A 23,131-nucleotide genomic window follows, 5' to 3' on the forward strand; every position below is an offset into this window, starting at 1 on the left:
TGCTGATCTACAAGGGCCGACTTCTACATGGAATGTTGCTAGTGGAATAGCAACATTCCATGTAGAATCTATAGAAATCAAACAAAATAAAACATGGAAAAGAAAATAAGATGATACCTTTTTTATTGGACATAACTTAATACATTTCTTGATTAGCTTTCGAAGGTTGCCCTTCTTCCTCAGATCGGAAATAAGCAAATGTGCTAGCTGACAGTGTATGCAAATGTGCTAGCTGACAGTGTATATATACACTGTCAGCTAGCACATTTGCTTATTTCCGATCTGAGGAAGAAGGGCAACCTTCGAAAGCTAATCAAGAAATGTATTAAGTTATGTCCAATAAAAAAGGTATCATCTTATTTTCTTTTCCATGTTTTATTTTGTTTGATTTCTATTGATAAACTTAAGAGTGGACTAACACGGCTACCACACTCCTCTATCTTTGATATCAAACCAAAACAGAAATCAGCTGAATTTGCCTCAGGCAGTGCAGCAAACTAATATTAAGATTGAGGGCAATGAAATGAGGCAAGGCCTTTTGTTAGCTGAAGACTTAGTTCTCGCTGATTATGAGGGAAGGGAGGGGCCCTGGCAAAAGTGCAAGCAGTCCAAAGTACAGACCACATAGCTTGTTCCTGAAATACACTGTGCAGGAAACAAAATAGCTTTTTGTCATGGTTTTTTTTAGTGAATGCCCAAGACATTTTAATGATTTATACCTAAGAAATTAATACTGATGTTGCGGACATAGGCAATAAACAATTACAGCAGTAAAAATATTGAAGTAACAGAACACATTTGTGTAGTGTATGTTGATCTATATATGTTTTTTTTTAAATATTAGCTGACTTCTGTTGAACTCCGTCGGATGGTCATTTGCATTCTGTTTGCCTTTCCTAAAGCACTATGCAGGTATTTCCCTCCCTTCCCCCCCCCCCCTCACTTTTGCAGACTGGATGGACCGTTCAGGTCTTCATCTGCCATCATTTACTATGTTAGTATGTTAGTGTTCGATGACCCATTAAAGCCTGAGCAGTCTGTGACTTTATCCCTGGCGTCTTGCTGCCCCAGTATATCTTACAGTCTATGTTGTGTTTTCCCAAATATATAGTATTTGGAGATCATTTTAGGAACATCTATGCTTGTAAAATAGAACCATTAATGTGTGTAGATTGACTTCTATGTAAATGATAATTTTAGAAAACTATTTGAGGGCCAGGACAGGTTTCAAGGGGGCATGGATTAGGTGGACTGAAAATTTGTTTTCCCATTTTACAGTGGGAGTACATATATATATTTTTCATAAAATTTCCTCTTCAGTTTTTGCAGCATTTCCAAGTCATGCGTGTTACATGTCGTAGAGTTGATATGAACTCATGGTGACCCTATGGATAGTTGTCCTGAGCTGTGTTTGTTTTTCAGTCAGGTGGCTACTTGTTGATAGATGTCCATGGCTTCTGTTGTTGTGGTATTCCATCTCATTGCTGGTCTTTTGAGTTGACCTTCAACCTTGCCAAGCATAATGTAATTCTCTAATGATCTTTCTCTTTGAATGATGTGTCAGAAGTATGAAAGCCGAAATCTTTCGTGCTTCCAAGGAAAGCTTATGTTTGATTGCCTCTACTGTTGATTTATTGTTCTTTGAGCAGCCCACACTACATCCAGTATTCTTCACTAGCATCGTAATGCGATTTTCTTTCTATCGTCTTCACTGTCTTAACTTTCACATCTATATGACATTATTGAAAATATAGCTTTGGCAAGTCAAATGTTTGCATGCAGAGATACATATCTGCAATTTAATCTCTTCTAGATCTTTCATAGCTGTTCTACTAAAAGCAATATGTCATTGGGTTTCTCGAGTTCTTGTTTCATAATTGATTATTGATCCAAGCAGGTTGAAGTTGTCAACTGTTAGGGTATCAGGTGAGTTCCCCCCGAGAAAATTGCCACTTAAGGGAACAATTCCCACCAAGGACTCTTCCCCCCCCTCCCAGACATTTCTCACCCTCCATAGCCTGTAGCTTTTTTCTTGTATTGGGTCCCATAAGTCCTGGCAGTGATTTTTTTTTTTCACGGCCTCTGAAACGAGGTTAGAGCAGCATACAGATGTACACAGAGGACGTATAATAACAGAATAACTTTTTATAGGTAAATTAGTAATTTGTTATAAATCATAATCAGTGTGTCATTTTGAGGGGCTAAATTAGGTTGAAACCTAGTTTGTGGGGGGGGGGGGCATTGCCCCCCAACATGAACTGCAGTTTGTATTTATCTATTTACTTATGACATTTAGATACCAGATTAAACATGAATTAGGTTGAAACCTAGTTCGGGGGTGTGGGTGTGTGTTTTGTATTTGGGGGGTTATGGGTGGGAATTGTCCTCCCTGGTGTGGTGGGAATTGGTTCACTGGGAATTGTCCTAGGTGGGAATTATCCAGTTGGGAACTGTCCGGTGGGAACTGACCTAGAACCACTGTTAGTATTGCTTCTCCATTGAGGATGAAAATAGCTTTTACCAATGGTCAGGGTCTTTATCGTCTTTATGCTGAGGTTACAGGCCTATTTTGAGACCGATTTGTTAAGAACAATGAACAGATGTTTCAGATCATCTTCTCTTTCAATCAGTAATGCACTGCCATCAGCATAGCGAAGGTTGTTGAGTTTTCCACCAGTTTTCACACTTCTGGTTTCTTTATACAGTCCTATTTCTTTGACTCGTTCTGCGTATCAATTGAACAAGTATGGAAAAAGTGTGCAGCCTTGTCATACATTTCTTGCCAATTTAAAACAATTCTGTTTCTCCTTGTTCCAGTCAAACTGTTGCTTCTTGATCAATGTAATGGTTGTGCATAAGAACTGCAGAAACAAAAGAGGTTCGCAGTTTCCACAAAAACTCAACAAAAGAAGGAAGTGGAAAACACAACTTCAAGAGATCAATCCGAGACACAGGGTGAGATGCTCCAGGAAAGCTTTATTAGGACCCTACACGGTCCGTGTTTCGGCTTTTAAAAAAGCCTTCATCAGGGGTCTATAAAATAACATATATATAATAATTAAATTAAAATCAGACAAAATATGTAACAACAAATATGAAAACACACCTTATATAAAAAAATTTTAACTTAAAATTTTAAATATTAACTAAGCTAATACAAGTACTATTACTATATCATCAGACAAACATCATAGAAATCAAATAGATAATTTTTAAATGAATAATTTCGGAAGCATTGTAAAGACCTACAGTGGTGGAAATAAGTATTTGATCCCTTGCTGATTTTGTAAGTTTGCCCACTGACAAAGACATGAGCAGCCCATAATTGAAGGGTAGGTTATTGGTAACAGTGAGAGATAGCACATCACAAATTAAATCCGGAAAATCACATTGTGGAAAGTATATGAATTTATTTGCATTCTGCAGAGGGAAATAAGTATTTAATCCCTCTGGCAAACAAGACCTAATACTTGGTGGCAAAACCCTTGTTGGCAAGCACAGCGGTCAGACGTCTTCTGTAGTTGATGATGAGGTTTGCACACATGTCAGGAGGAATTTTGGTCCACTCCTCTTTGCAGATCATCTCTAAATCATTAAGAGTTCTGGGCTGTCGCTTGGCAACTCGCAGCTTCAGTTCCCTCCATAAGTTTTCAATGGGATTAAGGTCTGGTGACTGGCTAGGCCACTCCATGACCCTAATGTGCTTCTTCCTGAGCCACTCCTTTGTTGCCTTGGCTGTATGTTTTGGGTCATTGTCGTGCTGGAAGACCCAGCCACGACCCATTTTTAAGGCCCTGGTGGAGGGAAGGAGGTTGTCACTCAGAATTGTACGGTACATGGCCCCATCCATTCTCCCATTGATGCGGTGAAGTAGTCCTGTGCCCTTAGCAGAGAAACACCCCCAAAACATAACATTTCCACCTCCATGCTTGACAGTGGGGACGGTGTTCTTTGGGTCATAGGCAGCATTTCTCTTCCTCCAAACACGGCGAGTTGAGTTCATGCCAAAGAGCTCAATTTTTGTCTCATCTGACCACAGCACCTTCTCCCAATCACTCTCGGCATCATCCAGGTGTTCACTGGCAAACTTCAGACGGGCCGTCACATGTGCCTTCCGGAGCAGGGGGACCTTGCGGGCACTGCAGGATTGCAATCCGTTATGTCGTAATGTGTTACCAATGGTTTTCGTGGTGACAGTGGTCCCAGCTGCCTTGAGATCATTGACAAGTTCCCCCCTTGTAGTTGTAGGCTGATTTCTAACCTTCCTCATGATCAAGGATACCACACGAGGTGAGATTTTGCGTGGAGCCCCAGATCTTTGTCGATTGACAGTCATTTTGTACTTCTTCCATTTTCTTACTATGGCACCAACAGTTGTCTCCTTCTCGCCCAGCGTCTTACTGATGGTTTTGTAGCCCATTCCAGCCTTGTGCAGGTGTATGATCTTGTCCCTGACATCCTTAGACAGCTCCTTGCTCTTGGCCATTTTGTAGAGGTTAGAGTCTGACTGATTCACTGAGTCTGTGGACAGGTGTCTTTCATACAGGTGACCATTGCCGACAGCTGTCTGTCATGCAGGTAACGAGTTGATTTGGAGCATCTACCTGGTCTGTAGGGGCCAGATCTCTTACTGGTTGGTGGGGGATCAAATACTTATTTCCCTCTGCAGAATGCAAATAAATTCATATACTTTCCACAATGTGATTTTCCGGATTTAATTTGTGATGTGCTATCTCTCACTGTTACCAATAACCTACCCTTCAATTATGGGCTGCTCATGTCTTTGTCAGTGGGCAAACTTACAAAATCAGCAAGGGATCAAATACTTATTTCCACCACTGTACTTCAAAAAATATATTGTATCTGTATGTATTATGAAATCATCTGTTGTAGATACTTTGTATTTGTATTTTTATTTAGCATATTATATTCATTATCATGTTTAAAGAAATCTGTTTTGTTATACGTTATATTAATTTATGTACTTATGGATTGATATTATTGATATTATATACCCACGGTAATACAGATACAATATATTTTTTGAAGTAGGTCTTTACAATGCTTCCGAAATTATCTATTTGATTTCTATGATGTTTGTCTGATGATATAGTAATAGTACTTGTATTAGCTTAGTTAATATTTAAAATTTTAAGTTAAAATTTTTTTATATAAGGTGTGTTTTCATATTTGTTGTTACATATTTTGTCTGATTTTAATTTAATTATTATATATATGTTATTTTATAGACCCCTGAAGAAGGCTTTTTCAAAAGCCGAAACATGGACCGTGTAGGGTCCTAATAAAGCTTTCCTGGAGCATCTCACCCTGTGTCTCGGATTGATCTCTTGAAGTTGTGTTTTCCACTTCCTTCTTTTGTGCATAAGAACTGTCAGGTGTTCTGGTGTATCCATGCGTCTCATAGTTTTTTTTATTAGCTTTTATGATCAGTTTTATTATTAGCTTAATTCATTTTTTATTAGCTTTTATTATCATTATTATATATAGAACATAAGGATAAATAGCGGTGAACAAACAGTTGATCAAAATCAGACTACAATCCAATACTCTTATCATTGTTACGCCTAATCAGACTACAATCCAATAATTATTCTTATCATTGTTACTCCTAGCTCATTGGGCTCATTTTCAAAGCACGTAGCCTTTCAAAGTTCCATAGGTTTCTATGGAACTTTGGAAGGCTAAGTGCTTTGAAAATATGCATGATAATCTAGAGAGAAAGAGATATTCCACAATGTAGTCAAAAGAGAAAAGAAGAAAATTAATCTTCACTATATGCTTGTCTTCATAGACCTAATCATCAAATCATTCCCTGAAAAAAAAAATCAAATCATTCCTTGTTTAGCTTGAATAAGTACTTCTAATTATGCAGCATTATAAAAAACATGATCAGTATTATATGAAATCAAGCCTTTACATGGGTATTTAAGAACGAAACTCACACCATAAGAAAGTACATTAGGTAAGTTACAGAAACATCTTGCAACATTTCTGAGTAGTCTTGGCGACGTCAGAAAGTACCTGCACCTGTAATCCACAAAAGAGAGAGGATCCTTGGTCCTAAAATAAGACTTCAGGACCAAGGTTCTATCCAAGTCAGTGTGGAATGTGGCCAAGAGAGTAGCCAGAGTTCCAATAATATCTTGCAATGATTCCAAAAAGTCTGTCAACATAAAAGAATCAAGTCATCAAAACCTCCCTCTGCTACATTCCACTGAATTTTGATACTGATAAATAATAGTTTTAAAAGGACAATAGTTTCCAAATTTGACAATAATAAAACCTCTAAGCAATATCTCTGCAAATAGTAAATGACACTTGCTAAAATTTAGAAAATGCAGATTCCTTGATCTATTTTGATTCCCCCCCCCCCCAAAAAAAAATATTTTCCATCTTTCAATGAAGCATTAAAACTTTTTATTGCAGAGGTACTAAATACCTGCAAAGTTCTAATCTGAGCTTCAGTTTTTAACATCTGACTTTCCACACCCCTAAGTCTGGTGTCTAGTTCTGTTAACTTATCCACAGTTTGCTTAAAGACATCCAGCCAGCGGAACCAAAGATGTCTCCAACAGAGACTCCATTTGAGATGATAATGTCCAGACATCTGTGAGAGAAACCTCCTAGTTAGAAACAGATGAAGTCTGAACTGTATCAACCAAAGGTAACAATACAGCAATATTCACTGGTGTAGGAGAGCTAATTGGCCCAATACTGGGAGTTCTAGAAGACTGAGATCCTAGCTCAGGAAAACCTGGAACCTGGTCTTGCAGTCGTGAGGGAGTAAGTCAACTCCACAGAACTCAGGGAGACCCCCTCAGATAGCGAAGTATCTAGACTCGGAGTAGACACTGCAACTTGCTCAGAATGTGCAACAACATCCTTATCCAAACAGGAGCAGTACATTGTTTTCACTTTTCCCTCATGCTTTCCAATAGTACAAAAATATAGAGCACATTAATGTCAGTAAATAAGGTCAAAGTCCTCAATAAGTTCAAACCCTCAACCTTAAACACCCCAAATCTTACCCTTACTATCTCTGAGAGCCTAAAAATCGCAATCTAAACACTCGAAAGCCAAATAAACTCCACTACAAAGAAAATGTTCTTTTCATTGTGGAAACTTAAACGGATTAAACCTTTCTTCTCGAGAAAAGTATTTCGTAATCTAGTACAATTGTTTTATGCCACTTAGACTATTGCAACGGAATACAGACCGCCCAAAACACAGCAGCCAGATTAATCCATGGAAAATCCAAATTCGATAGTGCTAAACCCCTTTGAGAGAAACTGCATTGACTTCCAATTAAGGAACGTATCACCTTCAAAATCTGCAGCCTAGTCCACAAAATTTTTTACGGAGAAGCCCATGGATACATGACAAACCTAATTAATCTACCTTCCCGGAACATATCCAGATCATCCCGTTCATACTTAAACCTCCATTATCCTAACTGCAACGATCTCCAGTATAAATCCACTTATGCATCCACCTTCTCCTTTATAAGTACACAACTATGGAATGCACTGCCAAAAGCTGTGAAAACAATCCACAATCATCTTAATTTCAGGAAATCATTCAAGACCAGCTTATTCGGAAAGGCCTACCCCAAGGATCCAACATAAGTCCTTATATTCTGCAACACAGCAAATTAATGGACCTTTATTGGCCACTTTTACCCTTTCACCTTTTGCCCTTATACCCTGTTTTTTTGATCCCCCTGTCCTCTACACTATGTTGTTTGTATAGTTGCCGGATTGGCGACTGCCTTTACGGTTTGATGTTAGCCACATTGAGCCTGCAAATTGGTGGGAAAATGTGGGGTACAAATGTGTTAAATACATTTCCAGCTCTATTGGACCTTCAGAGGGGCTCCATAGGGGCAAGGTGTGCCTGTTTGGACATGCACCTACAGCCATGTGCCACAAGACTTGTTCCTTTTTGTGCTTTACTGGTCCTTAGAGATGACATCGTAGGCAGGTGTTCTTCCATAAATGCTGCCCACCACTCCTTTCAAATCCAGGTTTAAAAAAAAAATAATTTACACAGAGGACTTGCTGTTGTCAATGGAAAACATGTAGATATTCTTTTGGCATTCTTTTGTCAAGAATTCATCTCGCATCCTTGCCCTTTCCTGAACTCTGCTTCTACTTCAGGCAGTTCTTGGTCCAGGTATGATTGTAATAGCCACTGAATGATCTTGAGTAGAATCTTTCTGGCATGTGGGATAAGAGCAATTGTGTAACTAACTTCTACAATCCTTCTGTCTGATCAGTATTGCTAAGAACACAGATCTAGTTCGTCAACCATAATGGTGTCTTCCAGATTTTCTTGCAGAAACTTGTAAGTCTATTTTAATTTTTTTTCCAGTCATTTGACATACTGCAAAATTGATCCCAAACAGGAGACTAAGCGGTTTACAATGGCAAAACAAAGCCAAGCGACTATACTGGTGGAGGGGGATAGGTTGGAAAAGCAAAATAAAGATGCTAGGAGAATGTAGAGGGAAAAGAGGATGAGAAGTGGAAGGTTTTGAGCAAAGGCTTGAATGAAGGAAGAGGCATGCTGACTCTCAAAGGGAAGTGAGTTCCACAGCTTGGGACCTAAGTAAATAGCAAGCCATGCCATGAGAGAGTGACAGATGGTGAGCAGGAGGAGTCAGAATACAAAGAAGATTGCCCGAGGATGAATGGAGATGATGATCCGGCAAATAGGGGATTAAGTTTATGTATAAGTAGGGGTGTTAGGGAAATGACCTTTAAAGACAAGCATGAGTAACTTATCGTGAATAAGAGAAGAGACCAGAAGCCAATGTTCATGCCTGAGAAGAGGCGTGACATGGTCAAAGCAATGTGCTTGGTGGTTGAGTGTGACGGTGGAAGACTGGATCAGTTGAAGACGTTCTAGAGTGTAAGAGGAGACCTGCTTAAAGGGAATTAAAGTAGTTGAGGTGAATAGTAACCAAGACCTGAATAAGGGAATGGATGAACAAGAAGAGAGAAAAGGACTAACTGAACGAATGCGGTGTACAGCAAAGAAGGAAGATTTAATAATATTTTTGATCTGTGGTTTAAAGATGAGTTTCGAGTCAAAGACAACTCCCGGGATTCTGACAGAATCACGAAAAGGGAGTGGATTATTGCCCAGTATAGGGGCAGAAGGCATAGCGGAATGTGGGCTGCAAAACGCAATAGATTTGCATTTGGACTGGTTGAGAAAGAGGTCATTGTCCTTCAACCAGGCTGAGATGCCAGCAAGGTAAGAGTTTAGAGTGGTAGGGGGAGCAGAGGGGTCAGGGTGCGGTATAGAATTTGAATGTCATCTGCATGACAGAATGGCAGACAACCCTGTTCTTGAATGATAGAAGAGGGGCAAGGAAAATATTAAGGGTAGGGGAAAGAATGGGGTCCTGGGGAACACCAGAGAGAACAGGGAAGGTTCCAGAGCGGGAGTCAGAGTAGATGAGCTGATTGGAGCGATCAGAGAGAGCTAACAAACCAAGAGAAGACAGTACCAGAAATACCAATAGAACGGAGGTGTTTCAGAAGAAGGGAGTGATCAACCAGGTCAAAGGTAGAGGTTAAGTTAAGGGAAGCGATGATGACAGAGTACCGTTGATCCAAAGCCATGCAAATGGTATCATGCAGAGAAAAAAGTAGTTTCAGTTCTGCAGCCAGTATGGAAGCCAGCCTGAAGTGGGTGGAGGATGTTTGACTGCGCAATGAAAATTTCTAGTTGGAGAAGGGCAAGCTTGTTCAGAATCATGCCAAAGAAATATAGAGTGTAAGAACTACATCTGATTGTTGTATTATTTCAGTGAGCATGCCATCAATGCCTGGTGCTTTGCTCTTCGATAAAGTTTTTTTTCAGTGCTGGTTTGGCTTTTTTTCTTTTTCCCCTTCATCACCAGTAGTTCCTAATTGTAAGGTGTGGGATGAAATGTCTCTTGATCCACTTGGCATTTATGGTATATAATTACTCCGTATATTCTTTCCAGCTTTTCTTGGTCTTTTCAGCATTGTTCAACATGGATCCTTGCAGGTGCAGACACTGGGCACTGAGGATGGTCTGGGCCCCCACCCAGCCCCTGCCGACACCCCTCTACTGCCGCGCTGTTGCCTCCCCTACTGCCACAGCTGATGCCCCCTCTGCCCTAGCCCCACCTGTAGGACCTTGGTGGTCTCTGTGGAGGGGGGGGGGGGGGGGGGGAGGGTGTCGGAAGCATGTTCTTTCCTGCCTGCTGCATTGTTGCTGTGTTTTCAAAATAGCATCCGAGACTTCACGTGGTAGTCTAACGGGTCTCGGGAGTCTCGGCTGCCATTTTTAAAATACGGTGATTCGAGGCAGGGGGAATAGCAGCAGCACAACATGCAGGAAAGAACATGTTCCCTCCTGCAGAGGCCACTAGATCACTGTTATGTCTGGGAATGTGAGCCCTTGTGCCCCAACTGAACACGGTGACGATGGAGTGATATCGCACTCGGTCAGGCAGCCAGACAACCCCTAGCTTCACCTGAGAAGCGACCGCTGTTCCCCGGGAGTTGAGCCCCCAGGTGCAGGCGGCTACCAGGACTTCCGGAACCGGTGGGGTTGCACGGCCACTGACCCGACAGGCAGGAAGAGCAGACACCGTCCAGGAGTAAAGGAGTCAGCAGCGCATCGAATAGTCAGAAAAACAGTCCGAGGTCTAGGCAGGCAGCAACACAGCGCGTAGTCAGGCAACAATCCAGGGTTTGGTACACAGAAATCACAGGAACAAAGATAGCCGGCTGTAGAACACAGACGTAGACCACAACCTGTAAGCACTAGACGCCAAACCATGGAAGGACTGGTGGCAGGGCTTTAAATAGTGTAGGAATTAGGCTCAAACATGTGCAGCTGTTCCAAGATGGCTGCCCCCATCAGAGGAGATGCTCTATGCCCAAATATGGGCTTCCTTCCTGAAGCTGCCCAACTTCAAGATGGCTGCCACAACCTGAGACGCCCATCTCCAAGATGGCTGCCCTATCCCACATCCAAGATAGCCGCTGCATCCTCAAATGCCCATACCCTGCGCAAGCAGGCTGCACCTCTGGAGGAGTGTAACAGAGTGTAACAATCACCAGCGGTGCGCCTTTAAAGGCTAGGACCAGGGTGGGCAGAACCTCCTAGAGCCTCTGGATCTTCAAGCACTGCCCGGTTGCCTGAATGGTCAGTCTGCCCCTGGATCCTTGAACTTCTTTTAACATTTTCTCTTTAAGACTTGTAGTTTTTAAGAAAGCTGATCTTGTTTTTCCTCTAGTATCCAAAGAAACAAAAAAAAAAAAAAAAGAGGAAGTTCCCCTATGACACTACTTCTCTGGTGTCTTTCTTGGATTATGACACACGACCTTCATAACTCCTTGCCTGAAGGTCATTTATTTATTTATTTATTTATTTATTGCATTTGTATCCCACATTTTCCCACCTATTTGCGGGCTCAGTGTGGCTTACAATAAGACATGAATAATAGAAATACATTTGATTCGACTAAGTTATGGATTACATTGAACAGAGTTGTGCGAGACATTCGAATATCAATAGGAGTATAACAATGGGACATCAACATGGAAACATTAGAAGGAGACAATGGGAAAAAGGGCATTGTTAGAAACCTGGTATATAATGTACTTTGTTTCATGAGTGAGTGAATGATTGACAGGATAGAGGGATGGGGGATCGGAAGTGGATGTGTGTTGAGTTGGTGACCAATGAGTGTGGTTTCTAAGTGTTTTGGCTCTTTCCGTAAGTTTGTTCAAATAGGTGAGTCTTCAGTAGTTTACGGAAGGAGGCTTGTTCACTAATCGTTCTTAGGTTGCGCGGTAGTGTATTCCAAGACTTAGTGCTCATGTAGGAAAAGGTTGACGCGTGTATCGTCTTGTACTTCAACCTCTTGCAAGTTGGGTAGTGAAGGTTGAGGTGAGTTCGGGATGATTTTTTGGCGTTTCTGGGTGGTAGGTCTATTAAATCAGTCATGTACGCTGGGGCTTCACCGTGAATAATCTTATGGACTAACGTGCAAATTTTAAAAGTAACGCGGTCCTTGAGTGGAAGCCAATGTAGCCTCTCACGCAGTGGTTTTGCCCTTTCATATTTAGGTTTTCCGAGGATGAGCCTGGCTGCTGTGTTCTGGGCTGTTTGAAGCTTCTTCAGTATTTGCTCTTTGCAGCCTGCGTATAATGAGTTGCAGTAATCCAAGTGGCTGAGGACAAGGGATTGCACTAGGCTGCGGAAGACGAATCTAGGGAAGAATGGTCTTATCCTTTTCAATTTCCACATGCTGAAGAACATTTTCTTGGTTATGTTGTTTGCGTGAGTTTCAAGTGTTAGGTGGCGGTCGATTGTCACACCGAGGATTTTTAGCGTTTCTGAGATTGGAAGTTTTAGGTTTGGTGTGTTTATCACATTGACTTCGGTTGTGTTGTATTGGGAGGTGAGTATCAGACATTGGGTCTTTTCCGCGTTTAGTTTCAGGCGGAATGCATCTGCCCATGTGTTCATGATATGTAGACTTTTATTGATTTCGTTGGAGATTTCTTTGGTGTCTTGTTTGAATGGGATGTATATTGTCACATCGTCGGCGTATATGTATGGGTTTAGGTTTTGTTTTGATAGGAGTTTTGCTAGAGGGATCATCATTAGGTTGAATATGGTTGGCGATAGAGGTGATCCTTGTGGGACTCCACATTCCGGTATCCATGCCTTGGACTTGGTTGAGTTTGATGTGACTTGATACGAGCGCAGGGTTAGGAACCCCTTGAACCAATTCAGGACGTTTCCTCCGATGCCAAAGTATTCAAGTATGTGTAGTAGGATTCCATGGTCAACCATGTCGAAGGCGCTTGACATGTCGAATTGTAAGAGGAGTATATTGTTGCCCGTTGCGATTATTTGTTTGAATTTAGTCATAAGGGTGACTAATACTGTTTCTGTGCTGTGATTTGAACGGAATCCTGATTGGGCATCATGCAGTATTGAATGTTTGTCTAGGTAGCTTGTGAGTTGTTTAGTTACCACACCTTCTGTTATCTTGGTTATTAGTGGTATGGATGCTATTGGCCTGTAGTTGGTTATTTCGCTCGCGTTTTTCTTTGTGTCTTTGGGAATTGGTGTGAGTAAGATTTTTCCTTTTTCTTCTGGGAAGAGTCCGTTTTGTAGCATGTAGCATGTAGCATGTCATGTGTCATCTTCTACTTTTCTACTGTCTTCCTTGTTTTTCCTCTAACATCTTCTGACACCGTTTCCTTGCATGTGGTAGTCCTTCTTTGTCTTGTAGCATATTTGGAAATTTTGACTATATAACTGCCTCCTTCTCTCTCTCTCTCTCTCTCTTCTGCTTTAACCTCTTTGTGGTTCTGAGCAATTTTGAGTGTTTCTTTGGTCATCCATTTTCGCTGTTTTTGCTTTTTCACTTTCTTGTACTACAAATTACTTGATGTCTTCCCATAACTCTTCTGATACTGTTAGAATCCAGTGTGACACATTGATTTTACAGGTGGTCTTTAAGTTTTGGTGATATATTTTTAAAACCATACTTTGCTACATTCATGACTGGCTTGCTCTTTTCAGCTTTAGCTTAAGTTTGCATACTAGTAGCTGGTGATCTGTACCACAGTTAGCTCCAGGTTTTGTTTTTGGTGTTATTGAGCTTTTCATTACTGACTTCCACTAATGCAAATTGATCCACTCAACGTTTGCCTCTGAATTCTAATTCTGTGGTAACAAATCAAACCTCTATGAAACGCACAGCTGTTAATAGCTGTGTGTTTCATAGAGGTTTGCATTAGTTACCATAGAATTTGACTTCCACTAATGTAATCCATTTGAATTTTGTACAAACCATTGGGTGAAATCCATGTTTGGAAGAAGATGTTTGACCAATCAAACATTCTCCAATTCTTTTTCTGTTTGCCAAGCCCGTATTTTCCAATCACTTGGTCATTGTCTTTGTTCCTAAATTTTGTGTTCCAGTCACCTGTGACTATCAGTTTATCTTTGCATGTTTTGTGGATTTCATAGAACAGATCAGATTTGTCCTGCGTCTGTTGTTAACGCATATATGTGAATATTAGTTGTATTGATTGGGCATTTGTCATAGATGAATAGAAATTAAAGTTTCACGGACTACTTTATCCGTTTCCTGCTCTACACAGACTCTGCTTGAATACCTTCTATACCTTTTTAACTTTGGCTTCAAGACCCAATTCAGTAAGGGTTCACCTTTTGGTGCAATTAGTGCTTACCATCAACATGTAGAGGGTAAGCCCATCTCTGGACAGCCTTTAGCTCACTTTATGAGAGGTTTGCTGTTGACAAAGCCCCCTTTCAAACCTCCACCTGTGTCATGGGACCTCAACATCATTGTTAGGTAGCTAATGAAAGCTCCTTCTGAGTCACTTGATTCCCTCTCATTTGAAGTGCTTGAACTGGAAGGTCATATTTTTGTAGCTGTTACTTCAGCTCGCAGAGTCAGTGAGCTTCAGGCCTCAGTAGTGGATGCACCTTATACCAAGTTCATCAGAACAGAGTAGTCCTCCTCATGCATCCTAAGCTCCTGCTTAAGGTTGTGTCGGAGTTCAATGTGAACCAGTCAGTTGTTTTGCCAACATTCTTTCTCAGACTTAATGCCCATCCTGGCGAGAGTGCACTGCAGACCTTGGACTGCAAGTGAGCTTTGGCCTTTTACTTGGAGCGGTGTTCTGCCTCCATATTCATGGAGGTAGGGTATATTGTATATTTAATATGACTGTTATTTGTATTTATTTGCATTATCTGTGTAATAGTTAGCACTGTGCATTAGGACTGCTTTTCCTATAGTTTGCAGTATCAAGTGATTGATTCCTTTTGAGCTTTCCTTATTGGCTCATAGGTCTGAGCTAGGGCCTGCCCTTCTTCTCTGCACCTGCGGGCTGTGTGGGAGAGCCCAGTCTTCCTTGCTTGCCTTAGTGATCACCAGCTGTCCTAGGGGACTGATCCCTCCTTAATTTACTGTAATTCCATCAAGAATTTTCATTGTTTTCCTAAGTCATTCCCCATTTATTTTCCCTGAGTTTCTCCCTTTTTTTCTTCCTTTGCATGTTACTGCTTTCCTCTCAGCTGGGCTGAGGTTCTGGCCATCTTCTTGCCTCTGGGGAGGGTAGATACAGACTCTGTGTGCAGAAGGCAACAATTCTCTTCTAAGCAAAGAAACTGTAAGTTGGATTTTCTTTGTTTGTTATGAGTACTACAGTAAAGAAGATTTGAATTGAGTCTACTGGTAAAGCTTCTACTTGGGGATGGTTTAGCTGGCTGTTTAGCTAAGCTATACTTTGCCTAGAATAGTTCAAGCAGACTAGGCCTCAGAGACAGTCCACCCAGCTGTCTTTTGACCCAAACAGGATGAGGCTCGCCATCGAAAAATGCACCATTTCCAGTTGGCTGGCAGATTACACTTCCTTCACTTACTCCCAGGCTAAGATGTTCCTTGAGGATCATGTCAGGGCTCACAATGTTAGTCAGAGCTGTGTCGGTAGCCCACTTGAGGTCAACCTCCATTGAAGAAATTTGCAAGGCTGCAGTGTGGTCTTCAGCTCACACATTCACATCTCATTACTGCCTTAAGCCGTATACCTGATGTGACAGTCTGTTTGGACAGACAGTACTGCAGAATTTGTTTGGGGTCTAGAATCCAACTCCACTCCCCTAGGCCCGTTTTATTTTGTTTCAGGCTGCACTCTCACACTGTTTACGTATAGTTTCAGGATAATCTGTGTTTTGACCTCACCATTGCAAGGTTCCTTTGACAATGGTGGTTGTTTTTGGTGAGCCTTGTAGTTAGGGATTCCCACATGTGAGAATTATTCACCTGCTTGTCCTCGGAGAAAGTGAAGATACTTACCTGTAGCAGGTGTTCTCTGAGGACAGCAGGTCAAATATTTGCACATACCATCCTGCCTCCACTTGTAGTTGTCTTTCTGCTTTATTATTGTATTGATAGAGGTTAAGACGGCTAGGACTCTTTAGCCTGGAGAAAAGGTGGCTGAGGGGTGATATGATAGAGGTCTACAAAATAATGAGTGGGGTAGAGCGGACAGATGTGAAGCGTTTGTTTACGCTTTCTAAAAATAATAGAACCAGGGGACACAAGATGAAATTAGAATGTGGTAGGTTTAAAACAAATGGGAGAAAGTTTTTCTTTACTCAGCGCGTGGCTAGACTCTGGAACTCATTGCCGGAGAAGGTAGTGACGGCAGCTGGCCTTGCTGAGTTTAAAGGGGGTCTGGACAGATTCCTGAAGGAAAAGTCCATTGATCGTTATTAAATTTTGGGTTTTTGTCAGGTTCTTTGGGCCTGGATTGGCCGCTGTCGGAGACAGAGTGCTGGGCTTGATGGACCTTTTGTCTTTTCCCAGCGTGGCAGTGCTTATGTACTTATGTACTTATGTCCTGCTCTCCTACGGAGGGCAGGAAGACACTCGCGCATGTGCGGTGGGAGTGCGGTGTGTGCTCTTAAAGCTATACTAAGCTTTTTTCAAGCTCTGGACTGGGCAGCGCAGTACGCGTTACCCACATGTGAGTATATATGGCCTTGGAGAATACCTGCTACAGGTAAGTATCTTCACTTTATCCTGCAGAAAAGAATTCTTTACGCTAAATATGAAAAATGTTCCTTAAATGTTTCCAAATACTTAGGCACTGAATATGCCATATATATGTTTTTAACAGCCAAAGTATATGACAGAAGCTATGCTGATATTAGGAAAGCTGCATTACGTTGAGGGCTCATACAGAGATGCTGTCAGCATGTATGCCCGTGCAGGAGTTGACGACCTCGCTGTTGAAGACGAGCCCTTGTATCAGATGCGCCTTGTGACTGAAGCTTTCGTTATTAAAGGTAAACGTTTTTCTACATGCCAATGCTGCCCTGTGTCAGGAGGAGATGTGTAGCTTACAATGTTTGCTCAGTCATATGTGTACGTAAGAAAAAGGTGTAAAAAAAATGGTTTGTAGCTTCTGTCTGTACGATGATTGGCATTTCACATGGCACTGAATGTCTACGCTTATTGTGGGTTGTGTTTTTGTGTGTCCTTCCTCTCCACTTTGTAAGTCTGAAATGACAGGTCCTAGGCTTGTGAATGATTTGCAGCAGTGAATTAGGGGAGACAGGTCAGCATTTTTCCTTAAGAAATATATATGGTTTGTGCTTGATGTCTCCTACCCCCCTCCCCCCACTCCCCAAATTGTGAAATGGCCAGATCTAGCTCAGCCAAACTTTATGTGGAAGTAGGTCCTTGGGGACATCAGGATTTTTTTTCCCACTTTCCAAAGTTGGTGATTGGAAGAGTGCTAGAATCACGAAAAGGTAGGCTACCCTCTTACCCTCCAACATGTTCTCCTCTGTTGTGGAGCTGAGGAGCTTGGCTTGGCAGGTTCAGGTGCTGCTGCGGCTACAAGTTGAGACCTGGTTTACATGGAGGAGTCCAGTTTCCATTGTAGCCAGTCTAGCACATAAGGCCATATTATCAGTGTGTGTGTGCTGTAGTTTAAATGTGCATCTATCAAGCGGAGAACTTCGCAGTATATAACCAGTATTAGGTCAAGTGTTTGTCCTAGTTGAAGCCTTCAAAAGATCAGTATGCCTGTTTCTTGATTTCACTGTTCCCTACTGCACTAGGTCTGCTTTCATTTTTGTACTTTATCAAATCTCTTGAATTGTATTAAGCAGGGGCGTAGCCAGACAACAGATTTTGGGTGGGCCTAGGCAAGAATTGGGTGGGCACCAAGTGTTCTCCTCCCCCCCCCCCCAAAAAAAAAAAATCGCAGCTGGTGGGAAAACGCTTCTTTCCACCTTGGCAACAGGAATGCACTGAAAACTGAGCATGCGCAGGTGTCGTGGAGAGTAGCGTTTTCGTTACCATCAGGGGGAAATCTTCAACTGGCGGAGCTTGGGATTCTCACCAGTTACCACTAAACATGTGCTACTGTTGGGTGGGCCCTGGCCCACCCAAGCCCACCTGTGGCTACGCCACTGGTATTAAGTGCAGCTAGTATTATGGCTGTGCCACCTGGTTCCCCTTATTCTATTCACCCCTGGAGGAACAGTTGGGGCGGTACTATGGGAACCCACGGCAATGCGAGTTAAGGGAAGGTTAGAAGAACTTTTCCTTACCTTGGTTATAGCAGGTACACCGTTACCATTTCTAGTTGATTCAGTAGCTACACGCTGTTTGATAACTTTCCTTCATACTTCAGCTATCCATCAGTGGATAGCTGCCTGGAGGCCCAAGAGGGCAGAGGAGTCACCGTTGTGTCTCTGTGGCAATGGCATGGCCTAGGGTGGGCCCAGGCCCACCCACTTTGGACTTGGACCCACCCAGTAGCAGCACACCTATGATGTGGTTGGAAGGGATCCCCAAGCCCCACCAGCTGAAAACTCCGAACAACTGTCCCTCCTGCATACCTTGTAAATAGCAAATCTTCGCCTGCAGTGAGTAGTGACTGATACTGCTTGCACCGGCCCCACAGCCTTCCCTCTGATGTATTCCCGCCTATGTGGAAACAGGAAGTTGCATCAGAGGGATGGCTGTGGGGCCAACATGAGCAATGTATATTTAGTTGCTGCTCGCTGCCAGTGAAAATCTGCTATTTAAAAGGAATGCAGGGGAAGGGAGATGTTTGAGAGACCATGTGGTATGCAGGCAAGAGAGGGAGAGACCAAATCACTTGTGGGACAAGGCAGAGTTCTTCTGCCCACCCGTCGTGGACCCAGGCCCACCCAAAATTGGGTGTCTGGCTATGCCCCTGCTCTGTGGGTTGCATTTTTGTGACCCCAGAGCATAGAGCAATGGCCTCTGTAAGCTCCAGGGATTGCATCCATCTGACCCCTGAGTGTAGAGGAGCAGCCAGTATGGATAAAAAGATAAAGGATTTAAGACCTGAAGAATCTGTTAAATGGAGTTTTGAAGGATGGAGGAGAGAAAGATGAGGTTGGTTGAAAAGAGTTTGTGAAGGAAGGAAGGAAAGAACTTTGGTGATGATAGTGTAGGAGATGGAAATGTGGCTGTGGAGAGAGGGAGCAGGACTGGTCTTAGGCACAGTGGAACCCAGGGCGGAGAGTTGGCAGGGCCTCTGCCTGTGTCATCTCAGCTTTGCCAAAGGCGCATCCAGCGCTTGCCCTGCATATCCGCTGCTCTTTGATTGTGCCCCCAACCACCAAAAAAAGAAGACTGAGGAGGAGTGGAGGAAAAAGAAACATGAGTTGAAACATAAAAAATAAAGGCAAATAACATTAATAAGAAGAGAGGACAGGAAGCTGTTAAAAAGCATGAAACCCCCCCCCCCCCCCCCAGAATACCACAGACAAAACACAGCAGAACTGAAATGCGGAGGGGGGGGGAGGGGAATCCATTACAGGAAGGACAGAAGCACATTACTACTACTTGACATTTCTAAAGCGCTACTAGGGTTACGCAGCGCTGTACAGTTTAACATAGAAGGACAGTCCCTTCTGTAGCTTTGCTACTTTACATTTGTAGCTTTAAAAAAATGTATTTACTGCTATACAAAATTATTCTTTTGTAGCAGTGAATGCTGCACCAGAATTTTAATGTAACCCACTGTCTGTGGTTGAATGGTTCTCCGATAATGCCAAATCACATCTTGACATTACAGAAGGCTATTCTGAGATTTAAACAAATCAATTCCACAAGTGGGTAGACCTCCCCCCCCCCCCCCCCCCCCCCCAATGCTGCCTTCTGTATGCTTGTCCCTCGTGTTCATCTCTGATTTTTCACTTTAAGTCATAAGGTCACTGCTTCTCCCTGGTGTTTTGTGAAACATTTTTCCAAACATAAAACTGCACTTAATTGAACTGAAGAAAATGTGATCTCTCTCTCTCTCAATTGCTTTCAGTCCTTTCCCAAATGTTTCTATAATCTTGCTGTCTGTCTGCTGCTTTCTGCTCTTTTCAGCATGCCTCACCAGCTTGTTAGGGGAATGGGAGCTCTGTGAAGGAACAGATAACCCCTGAACTGGTATGTAAAGAACACCTTTTGTGTGGAACGGTCTGGCTGTGTGAAATGATAGTGCATGTGCGTGTCTGTGGTTTTCAACATTGAATATTTATCTTACTCCTTAGCTTTTGTTCTAGCGTGTTTTTATAATGCCTCAAAATTGCTTGCAATTATTATTATTATTATTATTTATTGCATTTGTATCCCACATTTTCCCACCTATTTGCGGGCTCAGTGTGGCTTACAATACATTGTGAATGATGGAAATACAATGTGTTACAGTACGATTATGGGTTACATTATAAGGAGTTATGGGAAGACAAAGTCAAGTCAAAACAACATTTAGAGCGTATAAACAGTGGAATGTCACAATGGGGAAAGGATAGGGCGATATAACAATATCACGAAAACCTTAGGGTATTAATCTGGATTAATCTGAGTTTGAGAAGCTTGTCTTGCTGAAAGACTAAAGATTTTCCTAGCTGCGTTGGCTCTCAATCTCTTGAAACCAATGGATATTTCTGCTCTGCAAGATACTGTTGCATTATACTGACAATACTTGACTTCCAGCAACAGGGCCCTTAAACATGTTGGAGCCCAGGGCAGAAATTTGGGAACAGGCTCCAAAGTTCTCAAGTAGGTTCTAACTCCAGGATTGGGGCCGGTTATCCGATGGGTTTTACGAAGGATTAGAGAGTGCAAGTGAGCTGCAACGAGCAGCTCATTTGCATTCCCTTTCCTTCATGCATAGCCGTTCCCTACCGATTCGCTATGGAACTCGGTACGGAACGGCTCTAACGACGACTTTAGTGCATCTCCCCCCTAGGTGTATTAATGTCTTGCTCACTGCAATATTCAGGGTGGTTTGTTTGTTTTCTAGGGAAGGACCTTATGTGACCCCCCCCCCCCCCCCCCCCCCCCCCGGTTAGCTTGTAAACATACTAGATTCTGTGTTCCAACTTAAGAATACTTTTTACTTTGTAATAAAAAAAGTAGTTTTAAGAGCTGTACTTTATCACTTGAGTATTTTTTTTGGATAAGACGTTCTACTTTTACTTCACTGCTTTTGAAGCCAGTACTTTTACTTTTTACTTACATACTTTTAACCCATCTCTGACCCCTGCCAGGACCCTATGGAGAGGGATGTCCTGGATGGGGATCAATAAACTATGGCTGAGCCAAGGGGAGGTTTCTGCCAGTCCAAACAGTAACCGTGAAGTGGAGGAGTGCTGTAGGTGGAAAGCAGGGGAACCCAGCTTGAGAGTAGGAACAGGGAAGAAATCTGTTTGGAGTCAAAGTCGGAGCCCTGCGAGGTGCTCCTTTGGGGGAAGGTGGACAGATATGGAAGTCTGGTCCAGAAAATACATTGCTTGCACAGTGCTGCAGGCATAGCTGTAGATTGTTTTTACAACAGAAAGGATGGGTTATGAACAGAAGGAGCTATAAATATATACATACTGTAGGAATTACAGAGTTGGACTCAATTTACACCATATCCCTGAGTTTGGTTCTATCTTACTTGCTCAAGATATTTTGTTGGATTGAATTGATTTGTTCTACTTTTGAAAGGATTGTTGCGTCAAAGATGTTTGGATTGCAGAAGCCCTGGACTAGAGTTTTTGTTGCATGAGAGTGAAATTTTATTTGCTGTACTAATAAAGAAAGAGTAAAGGGTTAAAAGCCCTGGCTAACACCCTATCCACCTCATAATCGAAAGTCAAAGACGTCCAAAAAGCGACCCAAATCGGGAGATGGGCGTCTTTCTCCCGTGGGCGCCCAAATCGGTATAATCGAAAGCCGATTTTTGGGCGTCTTCAACTGCACTCCGTCGCGGAAACGGCCAAAGTTGACGGGGGCGTGTCGGAGGCGTGGTGAAGGCGAGACTGGGGCGTGTTTATCGGCCGAGGAGAGATGAGCGTCCTCGGCCGATAATCGAAAAAAGAAGGGCGTTTTTAGCGAGAATTTAGGTCACATTTTTTGGACCCCTTTTTTTCACGAACAAGTCCCAAAACGTTGCCCTAAATGACCAGATAACCACCGGAGGGAATCGGGGATGACCACCCCTGACTCCCCCAGTGGTCACTAACCCCCTCCCACCCAAAAAAAAAACAATTAAAAAAATATTTTTTCCAGCCTGTATGCCAGCCTCAAATGTCATACCCAGCTCCATCACAGCAGTATGCAGGTCCCTGGAGCAGTTGTTAGTGGGTGCAGTGGACTTCAGGCAGGTGGACCCAGGCCCATCCCCCCCAACCTGTTACACTTGTGGTGGTAAATGGGAGCGCTCCAAACCGCCCCCAAAACCCACTGTACCCACATCTAGGTGCCCCCCTTCAGCCATAAGTGCTATGGCAATGGTGTCGAGTTTTGGGGGGGATTTGGGGGGCTCAGCACCCAAGGGAAGGGAGCTATGGACTTCAGAGGTAGTTTGCTTTGTTTTTTTAAATTGTTACAAGTGTCCCCTAGGGTGCCCGGTTGGTGTCCTGGCACGTCAGGGGGACCAGTGCACTACGAAGCCTGGCCCCTCCCACAACCCAATGCCTTGGATTTGGTCGTTTTTGAGCTGGGCGCCTTTGGTTTCCATTATCGCTGAAAAACGAAACCGCCCGGCTCAAATGCGCAGAAATCCGATGCATTTGGCTGGCACAAACCGTATTATCGGAAAAAAGATGGACGCCCATTTTTTTCGAAAATACAGTTTGTCCCACCCCTTCACATACCCGTTCTCGGAGATAGACGCCCATGGAGATGGGCGTTCGCGTTCGATTATGCCCCTCCACGGCTACCAGATTTTTTTAAATGGCCCCGGCCTGCATTCTGCTCAAAGCTAGTCGGTGTCTAAGGATGCTGGTGTGAGAGTGAGACCCAGGATATATATATTTATATATATATTTTTTCTACTTGAGAGATGACTGTTTTATTAAGGTTCTTAAAAACAGGCTAATTAGTAGCTGTTTGTATTATAGTAGATGTTCTATATAGCAGTGGAACATGAAATCTTAAAATAGTGGAATGACGGCCTTTGGCTGTCACAGCTGCAGTTTACTTTTAGTTGGCTCTCAAGACAGCCAGTCCACAGGGAATTCTGCATTTCCTCCACTG

General features: G+C 42.7%; 1 protein-coding gene across 1 annotated transcript in view; it reads left to right on the plus strand.

Moving 5' to 3' along the window:
* Positions 1–23,131, plus strand: part of TTC7A (tetratricopeptide repeat domain 7A) — a 557,697-nt gene that overhangs the window by 16,697 nt on the left and 517,869 nt on the right. Inside the window, exon 3 of the mRNA XM_030195820.1 lies at positions 16,743–16,911. Coding sequence (XP_030051680.1) covers positions 16,743–16,911 — 169 coding nt within the window. The remainder of the gene's footprint in view (positions 1–16,742; positions 16,912–23,131) is intronic.

Source organism: Microcaecilia unicolor, chromosome 3 (genome assembly GCF_901765095.1).
Source record: "Microcaecilia unicolor chromosome 3, aMicUni1.1, whole genome shotgun sequence".
NCBI classification, from domain to species: Eukaryota; Metazoa; Chordata; class Amphibia; order Gymnophiona; family Siphonopidae; genus Microcaecilia; species Microcaecilia unicolor.